Source organism: Larus michahellis, chromosome 8 (assembly GCF_964199755.1).
Source record: "Larus michahellis chromosome 8, bLarMic1.1, whole genome shotgun sequence".
Lineage (NCBI taxonomy): Eukaryota > Metazoa > Chordata > Aves > Charadriiformes > Laridae > Larus > Larus michahellis.
In genome coordinates, this window is record NC_133903.1 from 49,977,450 (window position 1) to 49,998,607 (window position 21,158).

General features: G+C 38.5%; 1 protein-coding gene across 2 annotated transcripts in view; it reads right to left on the reverse strand.

Moving 5' to 3' along the window:
- FAF1 (Fas associated factor 1) overlaps positions 1–21,158 on the reverse strand; it is a 175,551-nt gene that overhangs the window by 32,006 nt on the left and 122,387 nt on the right. For both annotated transcript variants that reach the window (XM_074598544.1, XM_074598545.1), the window contains 2 exons: positions 15,322–15,476; positions 1,883–2,019 (listed from right to left, as the gene is read on the reverse strand). In XM_074598544.1, coding sequence (XP_074454645.1) covers positions 1,883–2,019; positions 15,322–15,476 — 292 coding nt within the window. The remainder of the gene's footprint in view (positions 1–1,882; positions 2,020–15,321; positions 15,477–21,158) is intronic.

The window sequence follows — 21,158 nt, forward strand, 5'->3', positions numbered from 1 at the left end:
CTTAGGGTTCTATATTGTTGTGTCTCTTCTGTAAACATGCCTTCTCGCCCAGCCCTGAAAGACCCTCACTGTTCCTATTTCTAGCATTTGCTACCTTAGCAGAAAATGCTCTCCCGCGTGCTACAACACGCATGACTTCAGAGACTACCATTCACTCCAGGGCATATTGTTAAAAGATACCAGTGTTCCACTTCATGGGAAAATACAAAGCACAGCACGATTGATTTTTGGTAAAAGATAAATTTAAGTAAGGCTGCAATAGACGATTGGTTTAGTTTAGTTTAGTTTAGTTCAAAAGATTGTTTGCAGAAAACCTGAGAAATCATTTAAACCTAATGAATGCAATGAGATAATTTGGATTATTTTATAATATAAAGCTGCATGATATTACGACGTTGGGTCACCAAGTTGCTAAAACAGTTAAGTAATTTAAGCCAGTAAGCACCACTGACTTCAGTGGGATAACACGGGTGCCTAAAGTTATACACATGCTGAACTATGCTGCAGGGTTATGAAAACAAGAAAAAAATCTATTTATAAGGTTATTTGTACAAAATAAGTTTTTTAACTCTCAGAAGTACCATGAATTACTGTTGTGCTGTACATTGCCCTAAGGAGACAAAAATCCATGCAAAATTCACAATTTTGGCCATAGGAAGAAGCACTGCAGATTCCTCAAGAAAATGGTTCAACTCATATGCAGAAAGAAACAGTAATGCTGTCTGCAAAACACAGGCTGAATTTCCTCAGGAAAATAAGGAGATTAGACTAAAGATTGCTAGATATAAGCAATAAATAAATGAGGACACATTGTCATGAAGGCAAACTTGTGAAGAAAGCAGAAGAAACGAGAGGCAGCCATTCTTTGATGTATTTTAATTTGAAGAGTTACTGAGAACAGCAGTCAAAGGGCATCGCTCCACATCTAAGTCATCTTGCTGTCAGTGAAACCAGAGCAATGGTTATGCCAGAAAAAACCTGCTCATGTAAGGCAGAAAGCTTCATTTATGTGAGATTAATATAATCTCTTAAAATTCTGACTCGATTTGAGGTCCCAACACTGCAGGCAGGTCTGAAAAAGCAACTCATGTTCAAATATTAGCCCACTACACGCAACAGGAGTCCACATGTTAACATGTGGAACTAAATGCATTCCAGTCTACGAAAATGTGCAGCCAAAATCTTTTGGAAATCAGTAATTTATATGGATATAAATCTGGAAAACTAAGTGTAGCTCCTTATTTAGGAGATTTAGCTTCTACTTTAAAAAAAAAAAACAAACCAAACAAAACCTTAAACTATGATTCTACGACAATCATGGCAACTTCAATCTCTAATAGTATGTTAATCAACACATTTATGAACGGCAACTGAGTTTCTTGTGTGAATCATAGAATCATAGAATTGTTAGGGTTGGAAGGGACCTTAAAAATCATCTAGTTCCAACCCCCTGCCATGGGCAGGGACACCTCCCACTAGATCAGGTTGCTCAGAGCCCCATCCAGCCTGGCCTTAAAAACTTCCAGGGATGGGGCAGCCACCACCTCTCTGGGCAACCTGTTCCAGTGTCTCACCACCCTCACGGTGAAGAACTTCTTCCTAACGTCCAGTCTGAATCGCCCCATCTCTAGTTTTAATCCATTCCATCTAGTCCTACTGTTACCCGACATCCTAAAAAGTCCCTCCCCAGCTTTCTTGTAGGCCCCCTTAAGATACTGGTAGGCCACTATAAGGTCTCCTCGGAGCCTTCTTTTCTGCAGACTGAGCAACCCCATAAACTCATATTCTGAATATCTTTAAAAAGAATCAGTTAGCAAAGATGTCTTCTAACAGTTTCAATACTGACGTAAGAACTACTTCTAACATAAAGCGAGAACTGTACCTTGTATTACATTCAATACTTCATTAGATGATCGTTTTCCCATAATAATAAGGAAAAGTGGAAACTGGTCTGTCTTCTGAGTTCGAATTGTTTGGGCTACGACACTCCCAAAGTGTCTAGTGCACATCGTCAGAAACCTATGCAGGGGGGAAAAAAAAGTTAACATTATAGAGGTGTTTTTGAAGTTCATTTAAAAAAAGAAAATGATGTTAAATTCAGCAGCTTAACTGAGCGTTATCTACTGTTCAGCATCTAGGCTTCTGCATTCAGTTCTAGAGCTCTTTCTCCCTTTTTATGATTATGAGAATTGTGAGAATATTTACAAATATGATAGATCCCAGATTGTCTAAATTAAAACAACTAGTAACTGGTTGAGACAGTGATTTATTTCATGAAGAATTCTATTTCCTGTTACGCTATTCTGCAGGCTACGATTCAAAACTAACCCCCCCTAAATAATCATGCTGAATCAATTGTTAAAAACTTCTAAAGAGAAACTAAGTAGAGCCATAATCTAGTAAATACGATGAAGTATAAAACTAGTATGATTTCATGTGAAAGCATTATTTAACAATGAAAGATTAAGAAATTGTTTTTATCAGTCATAGAATTAAAACGTGGTACTTCAGAATTGTATTTTCTTTTGTACTAGGGCCCTGCCAGTGACATACTTAGCAGTGTGGTCTAAAAACAATAATTCTAAGCTTTTGACCAAAAAAAGCTCTCAGATATTAGCATACAGAAGTCTAGCATTAGTATTCTTAACACGATCTTGAATAAATGAAAAAACTGATAAAGCTTTTCTCTTCCATTAGAGGACTGTTTGAAATTAGCATTTCTTTCAAGAGAAAAGGGTAGCTTATGATATGTTTTCAGATCTGATGGTAAAAAGTAAATGTCATAATAATAATGAATTATGAAAGACCAAATGCAAATATAGAATGCTTTAATAAGATCCAATTTAATAAAGTCTGTAAAAATAATGGACTTTTAATAACACGGGTCACAAAAGGCAAAACAGTGGAAATTCTGAGGACTAGCCACTGGTAAAGGCTTATTAATTCTTAATTATGTTCATGAAAGGCAACTTAAATCGTGTGTTTTCTTATGCCTTATGATAATATTTTAGGTAACAACTACTCTGAAATGTATGCTCTAACTGAAGAGCAAAGTCCTGTTGTCACATGCATTAGAAGCCAAATCTATTTGAAAAGACAAACTGCACTAAAATGTCAAGCACTCCAAGTCATTTCTTCTTAAAGATACTGAAAAGATTCAAAATTGTCATTTTTTGAATCAATAGATATTGTATCTAATAAAATGGCTAAAAATTGATAAGCCTGATGAGTACAACATTGGGCTTGTTCGAGGCACCTTAAGTATAAAAAAAAAAACAAAACAAAACAAACACCCTCCTCAGAGACAATTTGTAGTATAACTATGGCCATAGCTGGATGGAAGGCAATGAGAAGGGGTAGCCAGTGAGTATTTCAAAGCCATAACTGTTTCTGACAAATACCTTTCCTTGGCTCTTTGATTCCCCGTCTTTTGCCATTCAGAACTACCACCCAGAAAGACAATGTCAAAAATGCCAAATAGGGACTGCTATATCAAAAACAGCTATGTCTCTACATATTATTTGGTAAAGATAAAATAAAGTGTCTATAAAGTCTGGACATATAAATTGTTAAGCTAAATAATGGGTTTTCTTAGTTTTGCTTTTCAAGGTGGGAACACGTAAGTGAAATCTTGGCCTCACAGAAGTCAATGGTGGCCTTTCGTGGCAAAATGACTTATGCGCGTTCAAGGTTTCACTCCTGAAAGTAATAAAGACAGGGGTCAATTGAACTGAATTCCTGAAACTTGTGTATTATAACTGTTTAACAGTCTTCAATGCACCACAGAAGAAAAGCACTGAAGTTTCAGGTGAAAACTAAATATTTAACTCAAGGTTAATATTAGTATTAACTGTAGAGTGCTGTAGAGAATACTGCTAGAAGGAACGAAACTAAGAGACTATTACAATACCAATTGCACGACTCAAAGGTGTTGGTTTGGGTGTTTGTTTTTGGTTTTTTTTTTTAAATCAAGTCTGTATTTAGGTAATCCATAACTCAGTCTCAAAATATGCTTTTGTAGGTCTGGATTTTGTATGCAGAGAATTCTGAATGAAGTAGGTACTTCAGTACATTAAAAGATCTCCCAAATAATGCTTCCAAGAGGTGAATTCTTACACATGGAAGTTCTGACTGACTACCTAGAACCTAACAGATTATGCTACATCAGGGTCCTCTATAATCAAGGCTGGGAATAGGTTTCAACTCCTCGGCTTCAGAAGATGGGACGTCATGCCAGGCTATTGTAAGGGTACACATACTTTCCCGGTTGAGGAACAGCAGAAGAGATGCCAGATGCCAACATCTCCCGTCATAACGGTTGTTTTTTTTCTTGGGGCCACTTCTTAAAGCCCCTGGTGCCATCTGCCCTGCTCTTTCGAATCACCTCCCTTCCTCTGCCGCTGTTGCAATCTGCTCAGCTCGCAGGGAGAGCGTCCAGCTCGCTCATGTACCAGTTACACCAGCAGCCAATTCTGAACCGAATGCCACAGATTTACCACTGCTGCCATCAGGCAGCCTTTGTCTTTCTTGGGGGAGGAATGAGAAACAACTCGTCTTCCCAGCACTTCCAACTTTGAATAATGAATGTCCAGATCACAGCATGGGCAGCTGCGATGAGGATGTTCGTGGGGGATGAACAACCATCTGGTGGTTATCAGTGTGTATCTTCGGTGCAGAGCGAAGACACACAAGAAACTCTTCACTAACATGATCCATCAAAATAGATCCTGCCCTTTGGAACCAAGACAGACACCACGTGTCTGTTGAACTAAAACGTAGTAAAGCCAACAAAAATGTGAAAGTAGTCAAACGATGCAACACTGAATGAAAAGATAGCAACAGCAATCTCCAACACCTACACCGTGTAACTCCTGTTCACCAGCGATTACTCACACGCGTGCTCTTTGCCAGGTCAGTGGTAAGTGCTCAGCAATTACTCATAACATATCTCTTCTTTTCATTATACTAGATGGGTAGGAATCAAATTTTCATTCATGATCCCTGTTCAGTTTTTTTCGTGCCTCTTCATAGATTTTGCAATTACTTCACTAATTTTCTTTTTTCCTTTTCTGCCTTTACTGATTCTGTACTTGCAGACCTTTTTACTTTCTTCCACATTCATATCAGCAAAAAAATAAAAGTCTCCTCTGTGCTAATATTTACTGTCAGAAGTATGTGAGTAGGACCAAAACAATTCGGTGCAACAACCAGCATCTTACTCTGTACATCACTAACAAGGGATTTGCTTGCTTTCATCTAAACAGAAGTGTGCCAGATCTTTCAGTGGCATCTCCAGAGCTGCCAAGAGAACTGCCTGTGGAGCGCATCAAAGAGCCAGATGTCCCTCCAGGGAGAACTGTTTTCCACAACATGCTGGATTACTGTGATCTCCAACCAAAAGTGGAAACAGAGGAACGCTGCCAGAAGGGGAGGGCAAATGGCACCCTACTAGTCCTTTTATTTTTAAATTACAAAAATATTCAAGGAGGGAGAAGTATGAGAAAGGCAAAAAAAAACATTTTATGAAGGAAAAATCCATTTAAAAAAAAATTCTCAAAAGTTACAAGAATAAAGTTCATCAAGAAAAGTAATAGTTTTGGCAGACAACATCATTTCTTTACATCTTTCATGACTGGCTAGCAATGAAACCAGCAGTTATTAAAGCTACAGAATAAACATGGACACTGACCATGGCTTGGCAATACAGAAACAAACCCTAAAAAAATTAAAAACGTTTTAATCTTTTAAATGTAGATTGAACGGGTATTAATTTTTAGACATAGTTCACTCCCTAGTTAAGAGTGGCACACAGGAAAAATTATTCCGGTGAAATGAAGATGTTAATTTGGGGGGTTGCCGATCACTGCACAGCAGTTCTCTCTCCACGTGTACTCCGAGATAACTCTTCGCTCAGGTTATCATGTTCGTAGCACTTTAGTTTCCCAAAGAAGAACGTTATCATTCCCTACCACGTGACTCATTATATTAAAATACACTGCTGGCATAACTTTTTTGTAATTTTATCACAAAATGCAATTTATTTAATATTACTTAAAAAAAGCTGCTAGCAGGCAATTACTAAAACATAGCAGCTTTAAAAATCTATGGAAAAAAACCTTAAAATATTACCAAGTCTCAAAACCAAAGGGTTAAGACTTATTACAGCTTAAGTCTGTGCTCTACCACGGCTCCTGATCTCAGACATGCTATGGAGAACTTTGTAAATCCTGAGGTTTAGGAACAATATGTTTTTGTGAGAACGTGCAGCTTTTACTTTTTAACAACAAAATGGGCCACCTCTGGCCACAGTGCTGATGTTCAAAAGCGTTCATCTCAGAGCTCATGATTTTTTGATTTCTGGAAAGCTGTCGATCTATACGATACCTATTTACGCCACGAGCTATGTATTGCCTGTTAGAGGCGAGAGCCCAAAGGAGAATGCCAAACCCTAAGTGGGAGATGGCAGCTGCTCCCAATGGGAGGTGTTTCATCATTACAATGACTGGTATTATCTCCTGTATGTATCTCCTGTATTATGTTGTGTCACATTTTTGTTATTCATACGGACAGGACCTACTGCAGTCAAGTTGGGATCCGTGACTACGCAAGATCCCTCCTTACCACACCATGAAAATGATCAAACAAACAAAAAAGCTATGATGCTAAATAGTTTAGAAGAATGTAAATATTCCTTTAATATCTCAACTTAAGTAATTTGGTAAGCTAAGAGCATCACTGGTGCCCAGTCCCTAAAGGGGACACAAGGCAGAGGCGTTTGTTGGCTCCCAAACTGTCACGTTGTGTTTTCCAATGTGAACTGGTTCAAAGTGATTCTTATTCTTACCTAGTAGAGGAAGAATTCAGAAAGAATTGAAGAAACTAAGAGGAATTAAAGGAAGACCTTAGCAAAGAACTGATGATTCTGAGCAATAAGAGTCCTCTGCATTTCCATGAAAAATCACAGCTCGATGCTGCACTGCTGCCCTTGGCCTCGATCCAGCAGAAGGACTCTAAAAGAGCAGAGGAATTCAGTCTCCGTTCTCTTTCCACTCAGAAAAGTGGCAACTGGCATGGTTTTCAAGAAGGCATGGACACCACCTACCAGTCATCACTGAAAACAAACATTAACTACTCAATGCCTGTCCTCTGTTGTGGTATCAATTTTCAGTTACCGACTGGAATCAAACTGATGATACAACTCGATAGGATGAATACATCCCAAAATTCATCTATCTTCTCAAGACATTACGAATAACATAAAAGCGTCAAGCAGTTGTGGCATAGTGTAGTTGCAGAAAGAGTAACTAAATCTAAAATGCTAATTCTATCTTTTTCTTGTTAATTAAGTAAACCCGCAGAAGGAAACTAATGCAGAGCAAGCTGGTTATGGTACATTGTAGTGTACTCCCGGAATGTGCAAAGAGGGACACCTGATGCTACATTTTGAATGTTTTTTGTATGTTCAAGCAAAAATTGAAAGTTCTGCTTTGCTTTTGCTTTTCTTAAACTCTTGCCAGCACCTTAAGCTTAATTAATAATTGTATTTGCAAACCTGGCTAGTGCACTAAAGGTCAAATTCTCTTCCTTTCCGCATCACCATAAGTAACGGAGATCTGGTTGTTTGTTACGGTCTTATAAATATTCCTGTAGCTACTTTTAATTTTTACACCCTGGCGGGAAAACTTTGGAAAAGTTCTACCTAAAATTAGGCCCTTTGGCACATGGTGCCCACAATGCTTTTTGTGAAGGACTTTTTAACTGAAAGGCTGCACTGGAGATTTTTTTGCTATATCCTCTCAGCCTAAAGCCCTGCTCCAGCAGGACCAAATCTGATAAGCTCTTCTAAAACATCTATTCCCTTTTAGTCTGAACTGGTGTTCAGTCCACAACCGGGATGATTTGGGGCCAAAAAAGTGTGATTTATTTACGGCCAACTACTTCCCAAGGCCAACCTTACTTTAAGAAACTTTAAAGCTTCAGAAATGTCTGTGAAAAAAATGTAACTTCTTTCTTGAGCATGAAGAAAACAATGATGAATATTAAATATTCAAGATTTCTGATTATTTTTTAATAATAATTATATACTTTGCAAAGTCAACATAAGACTCATTAAAATGTTAATGTAAAAATAACATTTTTGTACTGGGTATTTACATTTTTAAAAAAAAAGTAAAAGCCGAGGTCATGAAATGTTATATTAAAATATGCTTGCTATCCGTAGTCTCCATAATGCAGAGTTACTGTCTTACCCACATTGGTAGGGTTATAACTGTTGACTCTAACAGAAGGGGGAATGAGCAACACATGCAAGGCATGGTTTAAAGACATATAAAGCAGCTTGAATCAAATGATGTGGATATCCTCTTTAGTATCCACACGCTAAATATCCAGGAATTCCGATCTAAAAAGCATGATTTTATCCACTTTTTCTTTACGCAAGAGTAAAGCCTTGATGAGCGGATTATCTATCTCTTCATAAAATGTGGAAGATCTAATTTCATCCCGTAAGGTTCAAACAGATTAGGTAAATACTTTATAACCCTGTTTAGTCTAAACCACATCCCTCTAGAAACTCATTAATCCATCCTTTCAGATACCACTGGACACCAGACAAAATCATTGGTAAAAGTATAAACAAAATATACCTGGACCCCTTGCTGAAACGCTGTACTGAAAACGGAAAACACAAGACGCGCTTGCCTATCAGTGGTAGCTTTGATTATTGCCTATTATATTAGAAAGGCATGTAATATATGATTTGCTAAGGAATATCCAAGGCTTGCTACAGGTAGACTTAATAACAACCTAGATAAGAACAGAGAGTACGTGTAGTTACTTTGCAGATGTTAGTAAAGTGGGAGAAGCTACAAGCACATCTGAAGTCTGTAGAAGAATTCAGATTAATCTTCACAAATCAGAGAAACGTCCTGAGAAGTAAAATGCAGTTCAACAAGGTCAATGAAAGTCTCTGAGTAGGAGGAACAATTGCACAAATACAGAGTAAGAATCAGGCAGTAAGGGAAGAAGAAAAGTCATGATGTGAAGACGACAAGCATCATAGTGGGGTGAGTAAACAGAAGCATGGTCTGTACAACATGAAATAATCCTCTGTCTGTATTTAGCCCTGACAAGGCAGTTTTAGGCACAGCGCATCAGTAAAGGTGTGGAACAATTACAGAAGGACCACACGAAGGTTGCAATAACAAATGTCTACAAAAGGACAAGGTTGAAGGAATCATGGCTGCTTAGTCTAAGAAAATCACAGGAAAAAAGAGCAACATTTAGGTCCAAAGAACAAAAACAGAAAGGAAGACAATACCTCATTGTCTACTGAGTGGACCAAGATACAATTGTCATTGATTGCTGTGAGAGAAACTTAGGTTACCTACTAGTGTGAACTGCCTGAAGGCAGTGGAAGTCAAGTACTGGAACTGGTTATGGAGAAATGCTGAGAAACCTCCCTCACACCAAAGATTAGATCAGGCAGCCATCAGTCAGGAATGACACAGGTACAGTTGAACCTTCTGGCCGAGCACGGACTGAATACTGATATTTTGCAGCAATCTGAGACCCACAGTCAGTCAGAACGGTGACAAAAAGGAGAGCAGAGAGGTCAAAGCAGAGTCATCCTAACCTAAGGGAAGAGGATGGGCACCTGCGCTTCTGCAGAGACCTGTGTCCTGATCAGGCACCCGGCAGTACCAAAGAGATTCATTTGCAGCACTCAGCTGCATTCTGGTACAAATGATTCCAATTCTGCCAGCTCAATGTTTTCTTCTGATAGTTGATTTAGATGCATGGATGCATCTAAATTTCTCTACAGCTTCAATTCCGCTGGTGCAGTTGTGGACTCCTGTATTTAGATGGACCTGTGAATGACTTCTTTCTCCTTCCTCAAAGCAGCCCAACAAGTCTGTCCTGACTACCTCTTCTTCTGCCTTCACCTTTTTTGCACAGGACACTGCAGAGTTTTATTCTTTCACCTTTTCTGTTCAACAAGCTTAATAAACTATGCTGTGGTTTGAGTACAGGGGGATAGAACTTTAGGATTTGGTTTTATAGTGGGGACTTAAAATATATCAGTTTAGTTAATTCCTGTGGTTTTAATAATTTATTTTTTTTTTCAGATGACTGTACAGCATATAGGCATATAAAATGATGCACTGAAAACCTTAATCACACCAACAGAGTGACTGCTTTCTATTTATAGGTGAATATCACGAAGACTTCCATATTTTACTAATCACGATCAGATTAAAATGCAGTCTCTGCTGGTTTTTAGTTTTCCAAATTTGGACATTTTTAGACTACTAACATGAAATTACCTTGAAGTATATAAATATTTAAGCAGGGATAGTTTACCTTTTCTGGTGGGTGTATAATAAACAGTTTAACCATCATCTATATACAGGCTGTTTTGTTCTCCATCTAAAGAGACAATCACCTTTTATCCTTTTCCTTTTTTCTTCATTTCAGTGCTATTAGGAAACTATTCACAAGTGCAACCCCGAACAATACTATGCAGTAATTATGACTAGATGACAAAGAGATGCGAACAATTACTGGGCCCATTTTGAAACCCTACACTAATAAAGTCATTAGATGCTGCCCTTGCCATGAGCCTTCTAAAAGCTTCTGAAGTTACAAGAACACACGGCATTGTTCGTTAGGACAATTGCTGCTGGCAGAATGCAAACCTTGAGTTAAACCATGCTGCAAATTGATCTTGACATTCTGTTAAGACCGCCACTAAAATCAAAAGCAAAGGAGAAAAGGAGAAAATGAGCGGGTGGGATGTAATCATGGAACAGAAGGGTTCCCTCCTCACCTTCTTTCCTCTTCCTCCTCAAAACAAACCATACAGAAAATGACAAACTCGCCTGGTGTTTGAGAACCTTTATTTTTAAAACATTAATTAGACTTTTGACCTGTTTTTATTGACTGGCACTGTATTGCTATTAAGGTAAATTAAATAAAATATTGCAAAATACAATAGATAAGGTTTTCACACTCTTCTGTGAAACCTGTTAAGGATTTAGTGCCCAAAGAACACGTCCAACCGTTTTGCAAGCAACATATACAGAATCCACGGTCACTCCTGAAGAGGCAGTGAGAAATTAACTCCCCGAGTCCAGCACTCACAGACCCCACACCTGCAATATATTTGCTGAAGGATCAAATAGGATTGGGGAGCTGGAGTAATATGGTCAACTGGTCTTCATCCAGGCATGCATCATTCAGTAGGTTAGCACTAAGGGTCAGCAACTGTGAATATGGCTAATTACTTGATGACGGAAATTGCAGGTGAAGACAACCTGCTGCTGAGAAGCGCTTTAGTCAATTAACTCTTTCCTAAGCTCAAGCAAAGTGAAAAACTATCATTTGAACATTAAAACTAACAAGTACCTGTCATCAGAGCTGAGAAAAGTTGGTAACACCTTGAAATACAATGCCCAAGGGCGACCATATCAAAAGCTAAAAAGCTGTTTTACGGTTTCGGCATTGCTTTGCTTGGCAAACATTACGTACATTGGAAATCTGTTAATATTACGCATAATCTATGTTTGCAAATGCTGTGTACAAACATAAGGGTATGTATGCATGTGTAGGTATATATGTAAGTGTATATATATTCACTATGTACCTGTCCTGGATAAAAATATAATATAATAATGTATACTAATGAATTAACAAAAATAGTTAGGCACGTGCTTGCATACATACATATACCCATGCACATACCTCCCACACACATGCACATAATTATATTAGAGTAATGGTATTTAGTCAACTCTTTGAAGTCAGAAAGTGCCAGAACTCCAGCTGCTCACGTCTGGCTCCCCTGTTATCTATCCTACAACCTCCCTGGAAACCTGAGGAATCGCTTAGCCCATGCGATGCCCCGACGCAGCCGGTGAGCTGCTGCAGCCGCGTGCTCGGTCCAAAAGGTAGGGCCAGAATTGTCAACAGCACTGCTGTCAAACACCACTACTACCTCCTTACACCTCCCGAAACAGCGTATTTCTGCTCTTTGGAGTGGCACGGTAGCAAATCTCCATCGCAAGCAATGGAAAGCCAACAGTGATTTTTAAGCTCACTATTCGATTGAGTGGAATATAACAAGAAAGCGAAAGATATACCTGTAGCTTTGTGGGTATTTTTCCTCCTTTGACCATGGACAACATAAATTACAAGAATATTCCACACAGTTGCTCGCTAAACTGAAGTCTAAACTGTGATAAAGCTTTCCCGTAGATTCCTTTACAGTATTATAAAGACACCATGTTATTTTCCTAAATGAAGGCTATTGTTTTATTATTATTGTTGCCTTTTATTATGATTTTTTTATTCTAGTAATAAAAAGATTGATAATTTGCAGCACTTTCCCAAAGTAATTGTTCCCTTTCCTGCAAACCTTATGTCAGAGACAATTAAAAGCTGCGAATGCCAAACCAAAACATCCTCTTAACTGTATTAACTAGACTTCTCCTTCAGTTTGACAAAGTAACAGTCCTGGGTGGCTGTAGTTAGAAATTTTTAAAAATCTGACTCCCGAAGTCGTAATGCTCATGCTCTTGCAGTACAGCTAACAGTTACCCTGGTGCTTACACAGCGTTTTCCTTCTAGTCCTACCTACAGAATTCTCTTCGCTCTGCGGCAGTGGATGTTGAAGAACAAGACTGAGAGATTCCAGCTGAAAAACACTAGTGTACAGTAATGCAGGATTCAAAGCACGTCCCCGCATCAGTGTCTAACAAGAATCATATTAAAAAAATCAGGAAAAAGTGACAAGATTTTGGCACTAGTTTTCTTCTACAGTAAATTCCCATTTCATTAACGAGGACAGAAACCGCTACGAAGACTGGTTTTAGAACAGACTGACATCCACAGATGTCACAAAGAGGACAGCAAAGAGCAAGAAGAAAATCAGAATATTCAACATTTTTTTGCTTATATGAGAAAGTACGTATATCTGTTTGACATCAGTCATGCCACGCTACAGCGCTGAAAACCTCTTTTACTACTGACATTGAGGTGTCCCTATTGATTGCTGCAAACAACGCTGGGCTACAGCAGCATGCAAAAAGCAGTTCCTTCTCTTATTCTTGTTGCCTTCTCACCATTCAAATAAAAAGCTGCGTGCAACTGTATGTGTAGGGAAACAGAACGGGATAGGCTCCAAGAGCACTGTCGTCATGTCACATAATGAAGTGTAGTAATTAAACAGAGGTACTGAGTATTTATTTATGGGAATGCCTACAGTGCGTTGGCACTTTCCGAGGGGAGAAGGAAGCATCATGCCCCCTCTGAAGAAATCACACTCTAAGGAGCAGGATGTGACACTAAATACAACCGAGAAATTATTCTAATTCGAGCCAGCATGCCTTGTTTACCCCTTACTATTTTTTGACCTCACTGTTAATATGACAGTTTCTTTGTTGTTGTTAATAGAAAGCAAAAAATGAAGGCTTAAAAACCCTATCGTACTGCACAATCAGTGACTAGGTTCATTGAGAATAGCTATAAAGCCTTAAACAAGCCCTTTATTTTGTGTTTTAAGAAGTGTCATAAGGAGTTAATAGGACACAGCTGTACAGGCTCTTTCTAATAAGCAGCTTCTGTCGCTTTGGTCACCACAGGTGTCTCTGTAACCTGCAAACTCTTATTACTAGTGTATCAAAGTTGTGCTACTTAATAGATTTCTTTAGTAAAACACAACAAAGCAATTACATGGCTGTTGATCGTCAGTCATAAAAAACCCTCAAACACAGTTTTTCAAAAGAAACTACACTGCAATTTTTTGTCATTGTAAAATAAAAGAAACTAGAGAATTAAATAGAAAAGCGAACAATAGAACAGCAGGTAGTCAACTGAACTTAGCCACTACAGATGGTTTAGAAATAGTGTTTCCTTCTACAGCAACTTGTGGGATAAAAGAAAAGGAGGAGGCTCCTTACTGCCCGTGAATGGCAAAACCAAAAGACTTAAGCAACTTTCCAGTCTATGTATTTGGTCACATGAAAGAACCTAGATGTTTCTTTTTCCTCTCTCTCTTTTCTTTTTTTAAAAACTTCTTATCTGTTTTGCAACTGCTTTTTTCCATAATCTTTAACTCTTCTCTAGAATAACTTAAACTAGGAAAATAGCTGCAGATTCGTCCAATGACAAAATGCAGAAGGTCAAGTGAGGAATTCCAGTGAAACACAAGTGTCATTTAAAAAGTGTATTAGAAAAAGAGATTGTTCTGTTCTCCATGCTCGCTTTCAGTAAATAAATCTTAAACATAATTTACATACTTAAGAACAGGAATGCACGAATGCCCTATTCTAGCATGCCACAAGAAACATAAATATGTACTTTTAATTGTTCAATTATCAATGGAATTGTGTACAAAAAGTGGCAACCTTATCCCAGCCCAAATGACAGTTGCATCCTTTGTTCAAAAGTTCGAGTAACCCTCATTAGAGTAATATACGCAAGACATTATCCTGGCAAGCAGTCGTCATCTGTGTAAATAAAGGCAATGAAATAAGGTCCAAGCTAGAAAACCAAACAAGTCTGATTTCTAAAAATAATAAGTATAATCATAAAATCATTATTTTCAATAGATTATGATCAACTGATAAATAACCAAAGAAGAGAGAGAAGTCTTACCATAAAGAAGTTTTTGGTAAGACTTTTTGGTAACACACAAAAGAGGTAGAAGGAGGTGGAATCTGCAGCTTTTTAATTTCTTTACTCATAAGCAAAATGATGGCCTCTCTAAGACATAGGATAGCTTTTATTATATTAAAACCTATCAAAATATCTGAACGTTACCAAAGGAACGTTCTGTAAGAAAACTGTAGTTCGAAAAAGTTCATATGAATTGCAAGCTTTTAAGTTTTTGCATAATCTGGTTTGGATATTAATTTATCACATGAATATTATTTTTTTAAATAAGATTTTCATTAATAACAGCAGTTATTATTCCAAACAGGTCTAATGCAGTTACACCTATGTACATAAATTAGTGTCACAAAATATTATGGCACTGCAATGCAAAACTGTGAAGACACGTTCCAAGAACTATTTGTGCAAAATTAACTCAAAAAACTTCAACTATTTTTTCCTGCACGGGAGTAAGAAGTCACTTTGTAATGAAATCAAGGGCAGTCCAATTCTCAGTGAATGTTAGCCAGCACAGCTTCATTGATTAGCTAAAAACGAGCATGAAGTTTTTAGTTCAAATAGATATCAAGCAACAAAAGATTTGATACATAGAGATAAGGGTCTTCCTTAAGAGAAAAGCTGCTCCACTTACAGTCGAAAGAGTCTTACCTTGCCCTGTTTGCTTCTTTTGTCATGTCCCATGCCCAGGTGATGAAGTTCTGACTCAGATAGGAGACAATAGATTCAGCACAAAGCATTTGTGAGCAGAAGACATTGGTTAGTACACTTTCATCATGGTGGAGGTAGATAGCAAGAAGCTTTCTCTGAAAAGACATGAGAGAAGATTGATCAGTGAAAACTTCCTCAGGCTATTTAGTAATTTAAAATTACTGCTGCAGATTTGTGCGTTAATAAACCCTATGGTGTTTGTTGAGGGTGCCGAGTATCTCAACATGTACACACAGGGGAAAAAACCCAGTAGATTGAAACGGTCCATCCTTCCAAATCCGTAAATCTTCTCAATGCTTCCTAATATTTTCTTTTGGGTAGCAAAATGTGATATATTATATGCTTACAACATGCAAATAGCAACAACTGAATGAAAACCAAAAACCTTATTAACAGACTTAGCTTAAGAAATGAGCAAACTTTTTTGGCTTGCTGCCCAATAAAGATAACATTTGGAACAATTCCCTGAGCAAGGAACACACCTCTTGATACAACAGCATCTACAATACAAAACAATTATAAACAACCTGAAAAAAATGACAGTGTGTTGTTCTCACCCCATCTGTAGCCAAATGAGTAAGTAGCAATACAGCTGCCTACAGTCCCAACGCCTGCGACGCTACGTGCTGGATGTTTTGGCAGCTCTCCATCCAGCCATATGATGGGGGGAGGCCCACAGCACATCAGCTTCTCACATACTTCGTAAGTTGACGTGTAGCTGGTCAAAAGGCCATGTGTTAGCCCGGCTGGCTACCTCTCTCATGGAGCTACGGAGCAAGGTCCAGCATTCGCCCCAGCACTGCGAATGTGTAAGACGCAAGGGAAGGGGTGCGGGAGACATGCATGGATCAAATCCCACATTGAGTTTGTGAGCACCGATATATCTCATTGTAGTTACCATGTCAGCAAAGACTCAATGTTGAGGATGGTGTTTGTGGCCTCTGGAAACAAAATATTCTGTGCCGCGTTCTTCTGAAAACCTATTGAGTAATATTTGAGCTTCACTGCCAGCAGCACGGAGCTGTGCTGTGTCCCCATGATAACCTCACACCACCTTTTGGAAAGCAAGTCTATGTGTATGTAAAGACAGAAAGCAGATTGAGAAAAACATCGGGAAACTATGAGCTAGTTAAGGACCATGATCCTACATCTGGTATTCAATGAATTATAAATACCATTCAGAAAATTACTACTTTCCACTCCCCCATGCCCATATAAATTACTTACTTTATTTTAAAATCTTACTTGAACATATTTGCTTAGACGATATGGTAAATGCTATTTTCAGACTTTTACTTAAAGTCATTTCTCTTCATGAGTAGTAACACTGAACACTAGATATTGATGTGTATCGATATAGCAAGACACGGGATGCAATTCTGAGACAAGCTGTCATTGTAAAAACCTGTACGGCCATCACCTCATATACTGGCTTTGGATAAAACTTAATGACTGTTTATAAAAAGAAGAATACATTTGAACATTAGACTTTGGGAAAGGGATTAGTAATTTGCATTAATGTTTGTCTAATTTAATTTAAGTGTTCTTCAGAACCACGTACACATGTGCCAGGAAGGCCATTAATAAGCCCAACATGCAGAGATCCATATAAGTGCAGCCAACAATGTTGACTGAAACTAAACTTGAAAATCCAGGGCGCTGATGCACAATATCAAGCAATAAAACAGCATTTCTGTGGTGATATTTAATTTAAAAAGAAGAAAGAGGCAGGGGAAGATCAGGCACTGTCTGTTTTTGAGGATCAGCCATTCTGCATTTCAAAGCGTCGATCCCTGCAATATCCAGGTTACTGTGCTAGAATCTCGACTATTATATAGCAGTTGTAAGAGAGGGAGGGCAAAGATGTGTTTACTCAGTGATTAGGGCCTTAGAATAAGCCTCTAGCTCCTAGAGAGACAGCTCACCACTTATTCATTTGGACCAATTCACAAAGCCTAGAAAGATTAAACATCCATGCTGAGAAGACAAGCGAATGCAGACGGTGAAAAAGAAATAAAAATTCTTTAAAAACTCTGAGATGACTTCATTATTTTTTCCACAAGGAAACTTTAGGAAAGTGTTTAGTTAGAGAAAAACCCACATTGACCTCTCTCTAAACCCTTAATCTTTCCTTTGTGGTGGCACTGCTTTGTGGTAAGCGGATGGCTTTGCTCTCCTCTTTTCACTGGGAGCGGGTGGAAAAAAAGGCTCTTGAGAAACACTTTTACTTCCAAAGAAACAACCCCATGAAACTGTTAAATATGAGATTCCGTACAAGGGAATGTTTCAAAATATGTACAGTTTTAGGCTTAAAGATTTAGGCCCAAATTTTAGTAAACAGAACAGGCACATACACAATAGATGTTTACACTGAGCTACTTTACAAGTGAACGTAATTTTTGTTGCATCAACAAATCTCACCATGCAAAGACGAAACTCCATCATATATAAAAGACCGTCTTCTGTCTGATAATTCATCCAAAATGTTAAGGTCAGACATAGGAATACTGCTAGGACAAATGAAAAGAGGTAACAGGAGGAACTGAAGTGCTGAAACATGATTTTGAAAAAATCTTAGTGGAAGCCAGGGATATTTTTTCCTTGGAAAAATGCATTATTGCAAAAGGCTCATGGCTTAGAATTTTTTGTTGTTGTTGTTGTTGTGTGGTTTGTTTGTTGTCTTTTTTTTTTTTTTTACTAACCCATGATAGTCTATATTTATAAGCAGGTTGTTGCTATTGTTTTTATTTCAAGCCTTTGAAAAAAACAAGAGTAAATTCTAGGCTTTGATGGTGACTAATACTGGGAATTTTTCAGTGAATACTAATAAAATAGGCTTGCTAAGATGTTGAACAGTCTTGACTTCCATAAAAGAAGCCTACTAATGGAGCACTAGTCTGTTCTGTGTTAGATTTCTCAAAAATATAATGACACGGGGGTTATACACTGAGCGTAAAATAAAAAAAAAAAAAAAAAAGAAGAAAAAAAAGTCCTATGGGGAAGAAATTTTACTTGTCCCTGTGAAGGTATTGGATACTGAAAGGGTTCTAAGTACTGAATAGTTGATGGACTTCCAAAGGTCTTAGTACCTCAGGAACTTAAGCCATCAAGAGATGTATTTTTCAGAGTACGCGAATGCTGAAGACCAGGCAGTCACACGCTGGGATTTCCAGAAGAGGCCCGGATTTACAGACATACTTGGGAGTGTAAGTCTCATCAATGTCAATAGGACTTAAAGTCCTAAAAGGTTTAACTTTAAGCTCCAGGTTTCATTTTATTTCAGAGGGAAAAGGGCCACGAGAAAGAGACGCTCACTGTTTTCAGCATTTTGGTTATCTAAATGCCTTCAAAAATCCAGACTTCAAGCATTTTTTTCTGTAATCTCTGCTGCATTCAGACTGCACGAGGTGCTGTTGGTCTTGCCCCTGCTCCCAAGGATTACACCACAACATGTTTGCAAGGAAGCCCTGCAGCCCTCTCCTGCCTGATTTTGCCCTGTTGATGGAATATGCCTGGCACAGGACACCCTGGAAGGAAACGCGGGCTGTAGATGGACACTGCAGGGCAGCCCCCCAAGAGGCACAGACCCCCAGCTGTAACCCGGCACCATGAAACCTCTCCGCCCCATGATCCGAAGTATGGCAGCCTCCTGCCACACACACTGATGCACGTGGCCAAGAGATCCAACATGCATGTACAATCCCACACATCAGACACGCACACTATGCCATCCATTTGGACATTTTTGCATTTTGGAACTTCAGCAAAATTAATGCACTTTGTACAGAATTAGAAGAAATGAAGGAAAACTTGGCACTGAGGCAGAAAGAAACACAGATCTTCATAAGGTTGGGAAACCAAATTGATAATCCCTGAGTAATGGGATATCCAAGCTTCTCAGCCAGTTCCAAATAATGTGAATCCAGTACCTCAGAAGAATATCGACTAGAATGAGAATAGCAATACAGTCATAAGGGTCAGCAAAACCACAGAGCTGAATGGTTATTTTTGAATCTCAGGTTTACAAGTCCAAGTAATAATTGAGACAAAAATGTTCACTATCTAACAGCTAGAGGAATGAATGTTCTTTCCAGCTGGTGGGCTAACAAATCAAGATCATTAATTTTTCCTCCAGGTTTTATGTAGTGAGAGCTAATTCAAATGAACAAAGGGATGTATTTGCACATCTTTAAGCCTTTGAAGTGTACAATCTGATCCACCTGTCTAAGGTGATCTTGGAGATCATATGATCAGCTGTTTTGGACACAGCTTCTTCCATCACGCACAATCCTTGTCTCCCTAAGCAGAAAGCAAACCTCTAACAGCATGGCGATGTACCTTTGAATTTACTCCATTTTGAAAAAGGATCACAGCAGGATATAGGGCAGATGGAGATTCATCGCAAGCCTTTTCTGTGTATTACACAGAACAAAACCTGCTGAAGATAAACATTATTAAATTCCCCTGCACCAGTCAAAAGAAAAGAGACAGACACCAAAGACAAGGGGCACTAAGCAGCCTCCAGCCTTGTAGAAGAGGATCTGAACTAAACCGTACCGCACAGGTTCCTAAAGTAGGAGTGAGATGATCCCTGTAATCTTCTGATCTAGTCTTTTATATTATACATGGCATAAGATATCCCTAAACTAACTCCTATTTTAAACTTTCAGTAAAACATTTAGTCTCATCAAACCATCAGCGATGGATGATGAACCATGGTAAGCCGTTCAAATGGCTAACCACTCTCCCAGGTAAAGGCTGGTTAAAGTTTGATTTGGTCTACCTTCATCTTCCAAATATTTGATCCTATGTTTGATCCTGTTGTATCTCTATTTCCATCAATTGAACTTGTACCAATATCTTACAGAATGCAAAAAATATACAGTAATTAAAACCAAACCCAAATAAGATCCACAAATCATAGGCTTTGAAAGAAGAGGAAATTTAGAGTGTGTCAGACAATTTCAATAAACTTTCATTACTTAATATTAAGTACAGAGAAGGCTGAAGAGACCCATACCCAGGTCTAACCCTTCAGATATGAAAGATGAAGGCTCTGCAGGCACACAGAGAGACTACTAAGCTGCTATGTTGCAGCAAAAAATTCTGAACAATAATTATCCACAAGTTCAGAATTAATTTTAGAACGAAAGGACAGAACTGTTAACACACACATCAGGCAAGACTGGAAAGAAAATGAAGGCGACTAACGTGGGACTTAACTGGAATTTATGTACTGACATCTACCGTAGTGCAGCTGCTTTGCTCTTCCCAGGAACCTAGCGTTATAGTGCTATACCTGCAGACTGTGTAGATTGGTCTTCAGCTTATTTACGCTTAACGTGAATCCGTAAAGCAGCCATTTCTCCATGTAGGACCCTCAGACTGCTCAACTACAGATGCATTTGCAAAGTACACCTAGCACACGCAATACGATCAAGCCCCTTATAAAATGCAGCAGTAGCGATTTGACTTGATGTGAAACGTGCCTGGAGTCAAAGTAAAAGCTGGTGGTGAAACTGTGCTGCTTGACATCACTCCATGGTATTTAGGGAATAAAAGGGGGAAAAAAGATGAAAGAATAAACCAAAAAGCCATCCTGGAACCGGGATTCAGAACAACCTCTCTCCTCTACTCAAGGTAGCGTCTAAAAGACCAGACTTCAAATTTCTCTTCTGAGACAAGACGACTGGAGAGCAGCCAATGCTGTTTCTATCATGTGCTCTAACAGAAATGAGAATAATTATCTCTGTGAGTCTTTTTTCTGTATTAAGTTC